Consider the following 13,312-nt stretch of genomic DNA (forward strand, 5'->3'; position numbering starts at 1 on the left):
CACCTTACACCTCCGGCTGCCGTACTGGACTTTCCTTTGGCTGTTCGATTCCATTGAAGTAACCATTCACCTACCTACTTGCATGCACCGCAGTTGTACATTTGTACACATCTTCCTACCCACGATCAGTAATGTTAATTCCAAAATAGTGGGACCATGGAATAACAATTTTCTCTGTGACCATCGATTCCCAGTCCTAAAGAGCCAAAACGTCAAAATCTAGCCTCCAACGTTTCCAAAATCGCAAAAAAGATCCTGTGCATCCGGGCAATCGGGCTGCATGTGCAGCACCAGACTCAAGGTGTTACACTTTGACCATCTTACCTCTGCTCGGGTAAAGCGTTTGGGCAAGGGTAAAGCGATCAAAGTGCAGCGCCTTGGCTGTACATGCAGCCTGGCTGCCCAGATGGACAGAAGCCCTATCCAATGTACAAAACAGTGGAATCGAACAATTTTTAATTAATTGGTCACATTTCATTCCTTGGGTTATTAGACTTTGGGAGCCTAGAATTTGAGGCTCTTGGTTGTACACATGTTTATTATTTTAATCAGTAATCCATTTTCTACCCAAAAAAAAAAAATTTTAATTGTCCTTAAAATTCCAAAACACAACCTTTTAAAGGACCTTCAGTTATTATCTATCAATACCTTCTCTAGCTACAAAGTGATGGCTTATACAGGACTACTCATGCTTCTGCTCTCTTCCATTCTCTTGCTCGTGTTGGGTATCACCGCCGATCCCACCACAATGTATTCCTGTACTTATGGTTCAGATTCGAATCAGACCACAAATAGCACCTCAGATCTAGCCAATCTCAACCTCCTCCTCAATTCTCTATCCTCAAATGCTACCTCTGCTGATACTGGATTCGATAACACCAGCATCGGTGGTGATGGTTCAGATAAGGTCTATGGTCTCTTTCTATGTAGAGGCGATATCACATCCAAAGATTGCCAAACTTGTGTGGAAAACGCTAGTGCAGAGATCAAACAACTTTGTCCCAATAACACAGCAGCGGTGGCTTGGTACGACAATTGTATGATACGGTACACAAACCAATTCATCTTCTCAGATTTGCAACAAGAACCAATCGTTTATCCTTATGGTCCAGAAGACATTACCAATTTGGATCAGTATAATACGACAGTAGCAAATTTGATGAATAATCTGAGTGAAGCTGCCTTTGGTTCTTCTAGTCCGAAATACTATGCAGCAGGTTAAGTGAGTTATTATACAGGGTATGACAAAGTGTATGGGCTAGTGCAGTGTACCCCTGATATAACTCAGGATGAGTGCAATACATGTCTATCTGGGAGTGTTACTGATATTCCAAAGAAGCTTTATCCGAAACAAGGTGGGAGAGTTCTTAAACCAAGTTGCAATCTAAGGTACGAGTTCAACAGTCTTTTTTATCATCAAAACGCTCCATCTACGAACTCAACAACAGGTAAGCACGGTACGACTCTTGATTTGTTAACATTGATAATTCACCTTTCCGGACTATAGTTGGAAAACCAGGTTTTGACTCAGCCGAGACACTTGAGTCAAGTGAAAAATTTACAAAACATGGTCAAGAGTCATGTAGACTCGGCTAGGAAAGAAAATGATCAGACTTGGCCAGATTTTTTCCGAATCACAAGAAACTCGGTTGTTTGACTCGAGTGACACAAAACTAGGCGAGTCATGTCAATTTTTTTACCAGGTTTGACTCAGCCAAGTCTCCAAGTTTTGAGACTGACGAATAGAGTCAAAAAACCTGGTTTTCAATAATCAAATTTTCATCCTAAACTAAAATTTTATTAAATTAAAATTATTTTATTTTATATGATTAGTATTAATTTTTTTAATTTTGTTTTTTCTCTTTGGGTCTTTATGCAGTTAAAAGGAGCAATTCAACTGTAAAAGTCATTGTCACAGTCATTATTGTTATTGTTGGGACACTTACAACCATAATAATCTTTGTCTTCTATCTATGTTTACGTAGGAAACAGAACCTCAAAGTTGAAGGTAAGAAAACATTGTTTTTCGTATGTTGAATATGTAAGGGTATTTATGTAATATCCTTTCATAACTTCTAATATAATCCTACTTGTATTAATGCTCAGGCTGCGAGGGGTAATCTAATAATTAGCCCATCTGACCTAAACCCTAGTTTCCTATAAATACTAGTTGGACGCAACAGTTTGAGTATTCCAAACTAGATACTCAGGGTGTAATGCTTTAAGCAACCTTGTGCTTAAATCCTAAACCCTAACAGAATATATGCCAATTCATCCAAAAAAACAAGTAAATCAACTCGGCTTAGGCATGGGCATGAGGATTTTGTATTGAAACTGCAAATGCAATTCATAACACCCAAGGGTGCATCTATATTCATTGAATTACTATTGATAATTAGGAAATATATACTTATTAGATTTGCATATTCTATTTGGAAGAAGATGATCAGGTTGAGATTACAAGTGTCGACTCCTTACAATTCAACTTGGATACAATAAGAGCTACCACAGACAACTTCTCTGAGGCAAATAAGCTTGGACAAGGAGGGTTTGGAGCTGTTTACAAGGTACCAAATCTTTGCACTATCATTAAATATATTGCCTTTCTGTATATATTGCTAGGTTACAGAAAGATGATGTAAAATAAAAATTTGATGAAATTATTATTTTTTGTGTGTTCTAATTTATATTGTATGTTCAGGGTACGCTTTTGAATGGACAAATGGTGGCTGTGAAGAGGCTTTCAAGAAATTCTGGACAGGGTGACATAGAATTTAAGAATGAGATTATATTAGTGGCCAAGTTGCAGCACAGGAATCTTGTTAGGATCCTTGGCTTCTGCTTAAAAGGAGAAGAAAAACTGCTCATCTATGAATTCTTGCCAAATAGAAGTCTTGATTACTTTATTTTTGGTTAGACTCTCTTCCTTCTTTTTTTGAACTTGAATCTTTCGGGGGTGCCCAGCCAAACAAAATTACCTTTATTATGAGTGAAATCCGAATACCTAGGAATTTGGATTTTTTTATTGGAGGAAAAACATCAAATTTTCAGTAAAAAGAAAGATACATTTTTCTAATCATTGAAAAAAAAAATAAAGAACTTCGGTGATGTAAAATTTACCATTCAAATGTAATCATCGATATTTGAAAATTGTACTTTGTTGAGCATTTACTGCATGATTTGAGTCTTGATACTTTTTCGGATCATGTATATGTAGATCCAACAGAACGCTCACAATTGGTTTGGGAAGAACGTTACAAAATCATTGAAGGGATCGCTCGAGGGCTTCTTTATCTTCATGAAGATTCTCGATTGAAAATTATTCATCGAGATCTAAAAGCCAGCAATATTTTGTTAGATGAGGATATGAATCCAAAAATCGCAGATTTTGGCATGGCAAGGCTCTTTGTATTTGACCAATCTCATGCCAACACTGATAGGATTGTTGGAACATAGTAAGTTCAAGCTCTATGAACCCATTAATTGTACATCTTGTTTAATTTTTTTTTTTTTTTTAATGATCTATATCTGATTAGTAGTGAAGTGAGTGAAAATGCCAAGAGTGAACAAAAATTAACCTCTTTTTGGCACTTCACTGTTTACAACTGAACACATTTGTTTTTCTTTCTCATTTCACTATCATCACGAATGAAGAATTTATTTTATTTCACCTCACTTCACCTCCAACCAAACAGGGCCTAAATTTATTTATATTTGTAACATTTATTTATATTTATTACATTCAGTTCTTGGATTAACATAATTGTTATCTTAAACTCATCTTCTTATCTTGAAATTAAATAATTATACTGAGATGAAATGCAGTGGATATATGGCGCCAGAGTACATAATGCAAGGGCAATTCTCAGTTAAGATAGACGTGTTTAGTTTTGGAGTCTTACTACTAGAGATTGTGAGTGGCCAGAGAAACAACAATTTAAATCAATTAACTGGAAGCATGGAGGGTGGCCTTCTCAGCTATGTAAGTAGTAAAACTTATCAACCATTGAGAAAGTCTGAATTCTAAAACTATATGGTTTGGTGCTAATGAGTAGTCTAAATCATTGGCTGCGTTTGGTATGCATTCTTGGAATGCATTCTAGGTCCATTTCACATTCTTGGATAATAAATATAGTTTTTTTTTTTTTTTAATAGTCCAAAAATGTAAAATTGACCTAGAATGCATACCAAACACAGCTATCATTCTTGATTAATTTTTAAATTAAAATATTTATGTTGATATATTGTTGTAGGCGTGGAGAAAATGGACGGAGGGTACAGCTTCGGCATTGATAGATCAAACTTTGAGAGAAAATTATGATATGGCTGAAGTGATTAGGTGCATTCACATTGGATTATTATGTGTTCAAGAAAATGTATCTAAGAGACCCACCATGGCCTCTGTTGTTATCATGCTCAATAGTTACTCTACCTCTCTCCCATTGCCTACACCAGCAGCCTTTATAATGGGTAGCCAAATGGAGTTGGGTGAACCTTCGACGGATGATTCAAGGGTAACAAAATCAGGTCAATCCACAAGTCAGTCAGAAACAAAGTCGATAAATGAAGTTTCAATTACTGACTTGTCTCGTCGATAGTGTTGGTGAAAGAAGAACATTACTAAAAGGTGTTTGGTATTACTTGGAAGTTTTGATCTACAAGAATTTGAGTTACTAGTCTCCGAAGGGGAAGCTAAATGAAATTAAGTGCAATTCATACTACTTCAAGGAACATCTTCTTCTTGTTATTTTTATATTTCTTTTCTAGCTACCCCTCCAACCCCACCCCACCCCCCTTCCCCTCCCCCTTTTTTAAGTTTGGAAATTACATTAAGTTTTCCCTCCCCCCCCCCCCCCCCCCATGCTGAAGTGCTGAACTGCAATTTATAGGTGGTTCATCATTTTATTTTAAAAATTAATAACAATCTGCAAAGTTATGGATGTATAATCAGGGATCATTGTTCAATTTCAGTGCTTCATTTTAGGGCTGCAACAGGTCGGGTTGGGCCGGGCTTTTTAAAATCCTAGCCCAACCCGGAGTTCCCTTAGCTGGGCCCAAGCCCGCCCTGACCCTGACTAAGGGCCTAAATACCCTGACCCTACCGCTGACCCTGAGCCTGACCCCTGACCCTGACGGGTCAAGCCCAGCCCAAGCCCGCCCTGATTGTCCCTGACCCTGGCCCTGGTCCTACAATAAACAAATTAAAATAACAAATGTAGGAAAGATGTGAAAGAGGAGGCTTGAAACCACAGCCACCGGATAGCAATTGGCTTTTATGGACCACAAACTACCAAGAACACCAAGCACTTGTTTATATGAATGCTAACTTCTACTTTTTAATAAATAAAGAATTTTCTTTAGGGCCAAAATCAAGGTCAAAAATCAAGGTCAAAAATCAGGGTCGGGCTGAGTCCGAGGTCTTAACCCTGACCCGACCTAACCCTGACTCAGGGCCAGGAATTTCTGGCCCTAACCCACCCTCAGGGCCAGAAATCTTAGCCCAGGCCCTGTTCGGGCTCAGGGCGGGCTAGCTCGGGTTCAGGCCGACTGGGCCAAACTTGCAGCCCTACTTCATTTATATATTTTTTAAATATATATTCAATTTTTGTGTACTTGTTTTGGCTAGTATTATGTAGGAAACTAATTTAAGTGGCCCTTGATGGGTGCTTTCAAGGTCTGGACTTGCAAATTTGGACTGAATTCAATTCTATCCCTCCATTTATTCGACATAAATCCCCTTGTGTGATCCCAACTTAACCATTTTATTAGGAAATAACAACGCATCGAAATGGCGATTTGCAATAGAAGAACAAAAAAAGAAAAAGCACACACACGAGACAAAGATTTACGTGGTTCACCCAACAGAAGGTAGGCTACATCCACGGTCTCTCTCTCTCTCTCTCTCACACACACACACACACACATACATTTCCCAAATATATAACAATTATATATAGTTACAAAATGGAGAAAACCCTAACCCAGAAAGTACAACACTGCCCCCAAAAGCCCACCCGGTCTGGTCCGGGTTCCTAACCAACATAGGGCAAAAAATATAGCAAATCGAAGATCTCGACGAGCTCTTCAGGCACATTTCAAAGGCAAAACAGCCCGCCTAAGAATCGCAGTACTTTTTGGATTAAAACTGAGATTAGGCTTCACCAATAACACTTTTCAATGGTCAGTGCCAGCTGTCCACGTTCTTACCAAATCTTCCCATCATGGTAAACACTGAAGAAATGTATTAGTTTTCTTTAGATATTACCTGGCCCATCCAAGGTGATTGGTATTAAGAATTAACAATGTAGTAGAAAAATAATTGTAAAAGAACAATGAAAAAGAATCACTCAAGATTTACATTGTTCACCCAAGATGGGTTACATCCACAGCCGAGCGATGAACCAAAGCATCAAGTATTTTGTTGAAGAAATTACAAAACCCTAATACCCTTGTCTAATGAGAAAATACTCCCTATATAGCATCTTGAGCATTCCAATATGCAGAAACCTAAGTCCCGAAAATACTAAACTACCCTACTATAAATGACTCCCAAAATTTGGCTTGGGAGCTCATGCCCCTCCCCACTGGGAAATATTCGATGAGTGGGACCATCGGTATTGGGGAAGGATGAACTATAATTCTTTGATTAAACTATGCTGAACATTGCATTTTGACAACTTGGAAAATCCCGAAGATGAAAATTCAGACCCAACTTGCTCTCCTGGTAACTTTTGTTTTTTGCTAAAGGTCAGCAAAGTATGTATTAATGAAAATGTAAATTTTACAAAAAGCTGGAAACTATCCAAAAACTATCTCTAAAACCTGGGTGTTCACCTTCGGCATTGCCATCAGTAAACTACCCAAGCTTGGAGAACCAAACATACAAGGAAGAATCTCAGAGTCTCAAAAAACTAAGAAAATCTGTAGTAAGGCCTGCCTAGAACTTTGTAATTGACCACTGGAGCGATGAAGGTAGAAGTTGTATTCCAATTGCTAGAAATTTTTGCTTGGCCACATGGCTGCTCTCGTGGTAACTGAAAGGCAAACATTACCAGTTTGCCCATACCCTACTTTTGTACTCAGACTGTCCCAAATAGAGCCAAGACCCTTAGGGTAGCCTTATTTAACCATTTTAAGCCCCTATGTGAAGTTTCACTCAAATCCATCACCTTTTGCAAAAATGACCATTTTGTCCCTAGTACTTTCCTTGATTTCTGAACCACCTCGGTTTGAGTCGAAACTCTTTATTTTCCCTCATGTATATTTTAAACATGCAAGTAAAGTTTCATTCAATTCCGACGTTGTATGAGCTATTGTTAATTGCAAAATGACCATTTGCCCCTAACACTTTTCTCGGTATTTGGATTACTGAATGTGACCTCAAACCCTTCAGATGGCCTATTTGGTCAAATTAAGTCAGCTCATAAAATTTTGTGTAATTCCAATAATATATGGATCTCGATCGGCATGAAACATCATTTCTGTGCTTTTCACGATTTCTGTGCTAATTTTTGGAAGAATCTAGGCATGGCTGCCATATAGATGAAAATTGCGCCTCAAGACCTTTGGAATCTAAAGCTTGGACATGGACATGTTTGGAGGAAGGCCTAAGGGGAGAGTTTTGTGATTCCCCTGTGGTGCCGACAGTGACAGCGGCAAGTTTCCTCTTGGTTTATGTTGGTTGGAATATTGAGGGAGAGTCCTGCTAGATCTAGTTCTCACCATGTTGCAGAAAATACTATGGTTGGATTATGAGATAAATTGCACTATTGCTTCTAGTGTCGCTTCCCACAGACGGCGCTAAATCTGGTACCACAAAAACTAGGATGGTCCTCATGGCGCTTGCAAGGCCTGAAAGATGGAACAAAGAATACAAGTGAGGGTTGGAGATGACTCCAATGGGGATTCTCTGATGCCTAAGTAAGTTTCTTTAGCAACAATAAAGAGAACGGGCAGAGAAAGAGTGCAAGATGTAGCCAATAGTAAATTTGAATCGTATCTGTGGAGTTTACAACATATTTATACCTTGAGTTAGGTGGTCATGAGAGTCTCACTTAGGAAGGAGTCCTTGACTAGAAGTTGGTTCACTGCAAGAGAGAATAGAAGGTAGATCTTTGATGAGGTCCCCTTAATGGGAGTTTCCCGAATTAGTGGCCAAGTTGGCTTCCTATTTGGAAAGTCTTTCGCATTCAAAGACTTTAATATGGATGGTTCAGATCTGATAGGGTTGTTCCACGAATCCTGGGTCCCGGAGAATCCTTTGTTAGATTTGAATCCTTCCTACCACGTGTCAGATGAGTATTGGTAGGTGATATTTATGCGTATCAGTCCTGATAAAAAGTAAGCCCAAGTGTGACTAAGCCCCAAAACTGGTCCAATAGTGAACCAAAAAGAATATATAGGTTGGGCCACCACACCTAGACCCGACTTTGAGCACACGTGTGAAAAAGCACGTCTAATCCAACTTGGTACATAATAGGAGGGGTACTTTTCTCTTAAGACCTCTTGTCGCTTATAATTCCCATAACTATGTATATACCTTTCTCTTGTCTCATCCACTCTCAATATTGAACTAAACACTTCACACTAAAGTGCATTGTTGAGAAAGCACAACACAGTAAAACAAAAGTTCAAACCATAATTAGCTAAAATGGGAATGGTAAAATAACGGAAACGGATTGTATCGGTTTTAAATGGTAAAAAATTACAAACAGACGGTCAAATAAAACAGTCAAAAAATAGAGAATGGTAAAAAACGGAAAACAAACAGTACGTGTTTTAAACATGTATATTACAAAAAAACAGAACAAAAAAAATGACACTATTCTCATATAAATTGAGCAATTTTATTTGAATACTTGCTTCTAATGTTCAAAACAATTGTAACATCCAAAATTGATTAATCCACATATATTACACAACCCATTGTAAGTTCCAAGACATGTCATCTAATATCATTCAATATCAGTTCCCAATTCATATACCATTTTTTTTTGCTAAAGATCAGCAAGGTATATATTAAGAAAATAATTGAAAAACATAGTACATCTGGCGACTATCCCTACTTATTCAGTAGAGGGACAGCCACAACACATCCAGGTTAAAACCTGTAATATGGGCGGCCGAGTGCCTCCCATCTGATGGAATGAGCTATACAATTTGGTGTTGTGACCCAATTCATATACCATAATGTCTTGGAAGGCCTTGTGTATTATGTATGTGATAGATTGGCCAAATTCCACTCCATGACTTCATTATCTTTGTGAACCTAAAACTTTAGGTTGTACACATTCTATCTTTCAATGAATCTTCCTTTTACCGGAAAAAAAAATAAAAATCTAGGCTTGTTGAACAATTTGGCTTGGCTACAATGTTGCTCATTGTTGTAACACATCATGGAGTGATACATGTTCAATTGGAGTTGGGACTTGGGAGTCATCACTTTCGAAACTCTTTTCAATAGATGTATCAGTTTGTAGTTTGATTTTAGGGTCCATGCATTGATCTTGAGTTGAAGGTAATATCATGAGAAATGTAGCCTTTCGAGTCTTTATGTCGGCGAAAGAATCAGGTCAATTAGACTTTGGGAGAGATCAGTTAAGCGAGTCAATGCTGACGACAAGCAATACTAAATAAAAAGGTCAAAAAAATAGGAATGTGTTTTAAACGTGTTTAAAATGGGAATGATTGTAGTTTTCCATTTTCCTGTATGTTTGGAAACCAAATGGCAAAACGCGTTTAAAACGATAAAAAATGGTAACACATTTAAAATGACATTTTAAACATGTTTTTTCTAACTATCGTTCAAACCATATAGAAGAAAAAATAATTTTCAAAAGAGAAATTACGATATTTTTTAAACTCATTTAAAACCATTTAAAACAATACTTCTCCGCAGTCAATGACTTCAAAATTAAGTCTTATTGTAATATCCTGAATTTTAGTTTTTGAGATATTCTTATATATATAAATGCATTATATTAATTGTTCATAGTTATATATATTTAATACATTCAAATAGGGCTTTCAACAAAAGAGGAGAATGGGTCACGTAGCTGAATAGTTGAATAGGTAGATATATTAATGAATATGGTTCAAAAGTCAAGATTATCAACTTCAACATCTAAATCTAAGTTCACTTCTTTTTATCTACACCTGTAGTTGTCACATGGGTGTGTCCCTTCATTGTTTTCTTCTTCTTTAAAACTTCAACAATATTTCTGTCGAGAAAATCTCGCAACCACGATCCTCTCCGTTGAGAGAACTTCTCCAACTACTGCGAATGATTACCTCTGCCATACTTGTCTATTCTTCGTAAATATACACTTTATACAGTAAACCCCTATTTTGGAACCAATTCTCTGCAGAACCACAGTCATCCGGGATTCATGCGAGTTATATACCTCATTTTTCCCGTTTGCGCCGACTTTATGTGATAGGTAGGGCGGCGGGTAGGATCCCTCTGTTTTGATTTTCTTCAATCAACTGGCACTCGCATTAATACCTTAGCCGTTTAAATTATGGCTGGTGCACCTTTCCTTGACTTCCCACTTGGAATTCTATCATCTTCCTCCAACGTACAGGAGTAAGAGAGAGTCTATAAAGCTAAGGCAGGGAAGGGAATGATCTTCATGCCATTAGCAGAGAGAGTGGGTAGTGAGAATGTGATGGTGAGAAGAGGTAGTTTGTGAGAAAGTGAGACAAAATAGAGAGACGAAGGTGAGAGGTGGAATAGAGTCAAAGTGTAAAAGAATTTGAGGGAGCTGAGTTGCTTTTGGAATAAGAAGAGGAGGTGTTGTCGCCCACGTAGCAGCTGCAGTGCAAGACTCCGCCGTCCAGAACCAGCTTAGCCGTGGAAGACGTGATCACCTGTTAACGTTTCAGGTATCCTTAGCCTCTGTAGTCCTCAACCTTGAGCATGAAATACCCCTGCCCATATGATCATAATGGACTAGATACATATAAACCCACTAGTTTTATTCCCATTCTTTTCACCTTGGTCATGACTCCGGTCATCTTCTCAAGCCGTGGTGACTAAGTCAAGAAGCTTTGACAACCGAATGCTTTCCCTCTTGAATAGTATTGGTTTCATCATATTTATAAATTTTATAAAGCTAGTAGTGGATACTTTTCAATCTATTATTTTATATATATTTATGTTGAATAGTGTTACATGATCTCACTATGTTATTTTTACATTGGTTTCATTTTTTGTTTTTGGATAGTGTTTACATCACCTTATTATTTTATATGTATATGTTTGTAAGTTTATTTCATTGACTAGTTTTATTCAAGGACCCACCGGCCATCAACCTCAACAGGCCCCCATAAGGAGACAATGAGGGGACCTACAAGGGGTCAAATATGGTACCCAAAGGCTCCACTTCTTGGAAAGCAATTAAATGTGGACTAGGTATCGCTGAGGAGACTTGAACCATCGATCAAGCGCCGGACACAATTCTCCCAAGGGAGTAGCGAACCACCAGGGCAAACCCTGGATCGACCATTGATTAGTTTATATATACGTTGGATAGTGATATATCATTTCATTATTTTATATAAATGTTTGTTGGATATTGATGACATCACCCCATTATTTAATATGTTGGTGTCATTGATGGGTGGTGGTGACCCCATTGCTAAATAGTATATCCGATTCTTAAATGAATATAGCCCAACACCCTGTATGTACAATACTCAATAATCCAGACCAACTTCCGTGCTATCCACAGGCTAAACCGATCCCCAACTTGAATCCATGTTTGAACTAGGGACCCCTGATTATTCCATGTACCCCATGGTTCTAAGAGGAACACTTGAGTTGCATACCCGTCTTCAACAGCTTTGGCATTCCAGAAGGGTCCATGAGAGGCTTACGTCCCATCTACCTCAGCACTAAGCTTCCTATTATGTAATTACTGCTCCTATCTAACTCCCTAATATGTTATTGCTGATTGCATATTTAATTATTATTTTATGGTTGCTTTATCTAGTTATTAGTTTATGTATCTTTCCTATTCTTCTTATAATCTCGTGAACTCTATAGCTATTTAATGGTTATTCTATTGGAATGAGAAGACATAGAGAATATGATATTGATGTCTATTTTGGAGAAGACTCCATTAATGAAACTTGATGAGTCCTTGGGCAAGCCTTGAAGGGCTTCCCTGTTTCTTACTAGCGATCTAGAAGAGTTGCTACCCCCTTTCAACCTTCTTCTCTATCGATCCTGCACTACAAGTAAACAAACAAAATAATGGTTCTTTGATTAGGTGAACCAGAGTCAAAATCGGGGAAGTCGATAGTATATACAATGAACCAAAAACCTAAAATTAGGGTTGTCTACATTCTTAAATCATTAAAATTGAAGTAAAAAAACATTTAGATTCTAAATTAAGGAAGGATAACCATGTAGGTGACGTGGACGAATTCACAGGAAACGAGACAGAAAGGGTTTTCATGGAACTGACGGACACAATGCAATGTGAGTGGAATATCATCATATTATTGAGTTTTATCGCATTTTATGATTAAACATGTTTCATTGCATCATGATTTATGTTTCAGTGAAATGTATTATATTATATGCCTTAGAATGTTTTAAATGATATATAAACACATGATTTTATTTATGATGAGGTTTTAAGGCTAATATGTATTACATGAAATAAAGATTGAAATAAATGTTAGACTCAAGGAAATGAAACAAAAGGAATGGAATGGTAACGAACCCATGTGACTACCACCCCTTTTCCAGTAGGGGGTTAGGTGCTGGATGAGGTGTACACTAGAGTGTGATCCTTCCCGGGGTTACGATGCCCGGAATCAGGAGTAGATCATGCCTAGTGTGACAGACGTCCTCCCCAGGGTTACGATGCCCGGAACCAGGAGTAGACATAATATATTCTGAGATAGCCCTTCCTGGGGTTACGATGCCCGGAACCAGGAGTAGACATAATATATTCTGAGATAGCCCTTCCCGGGGTTACAATGCCCAGAATCAGAAGTAGACTATCCCTTATATACCGATGAGATTAGTCCCTCCCAGGGTTACGATGCCTGGAACTAGGGGTAGACTATCCATTGTTCATTGATATGGCGGTCCTCCCTAGGGTTACGATGCCTGGAATCAGGAGTAGACCTTACGTTCATGGTAGTTATGAGGACCTCACTTTCTACGTATGAGTGGTAGTTCACAATGACCAGACCAAATTAATTAAATGATTTGTCTTAAGAATTAAAAGATGTACTATATTTTTATTGAGCATGTTTTTAGTGTTATTTTCAAATGCCATGCATGATTATATATCTA

The 13,312-nt window shown here is 37.9% G+C and overlaps 1 protein-coding gene and 1 pseudogene across 1 annotated transcript in view; both read left to right on the top strand.

Moving 5' to 3' along the window:
* The window catches only part of LOC122640395 (putative cysteine-rich receptor-like protein kinase 20), a 71,293-nt gene extending 66,645 nt beyond the window's left edge, over positions 1–4,648 (top strand). Inside the window, exons 2-6 of the mRNA XM_043833566.1 lie at positions 2,702–2,912; positions 3,218–3,455; positions 3,826–3,982; positions 4,254–4,524; positions 4,557–4,648. Of these exons, the coding sequence (XP_043689501.1) occupies positions 2,723–2,912; positions 3,218–3,455; positions 3,826–3,982; positions 4,254–4,524; positions 4,557–4,567 (867 nt within the window). The 5' untranslated portion in view covers positions 2,702–2,722 and the 3' untranslated portion in view covers positions 4,568–4,648. The remainder of the gene's footprint in view (positions 1–2,701; positions 2,913–3,217; positions 3,456–3,825; positions 3,983–4,253; positions 4,525–4,556) is intronic.
* LOC122639006 lies at positions 668–2,120 on the top strand (annotated as a pseudogene).
* Positions 4,649–13,312: the final 8,664 nt, after the last annotated feature.

This window comes from Telopea speciosissima, chromosome 9 (genome assembly GCF_018873765.1).
Source record: "Telopea speciosissima isolate NSW1024214 ecotype Mountain lineage chromosome 9, Tspe_v1, whole genome shotgun sequence".
NCBI classification, from domain to species: Eukaryota; Viridiplantae; Streptophyta; class Magnoliopsida; order Proteales; family Proteaceae; genus Telopea; species Telopea speciosissima.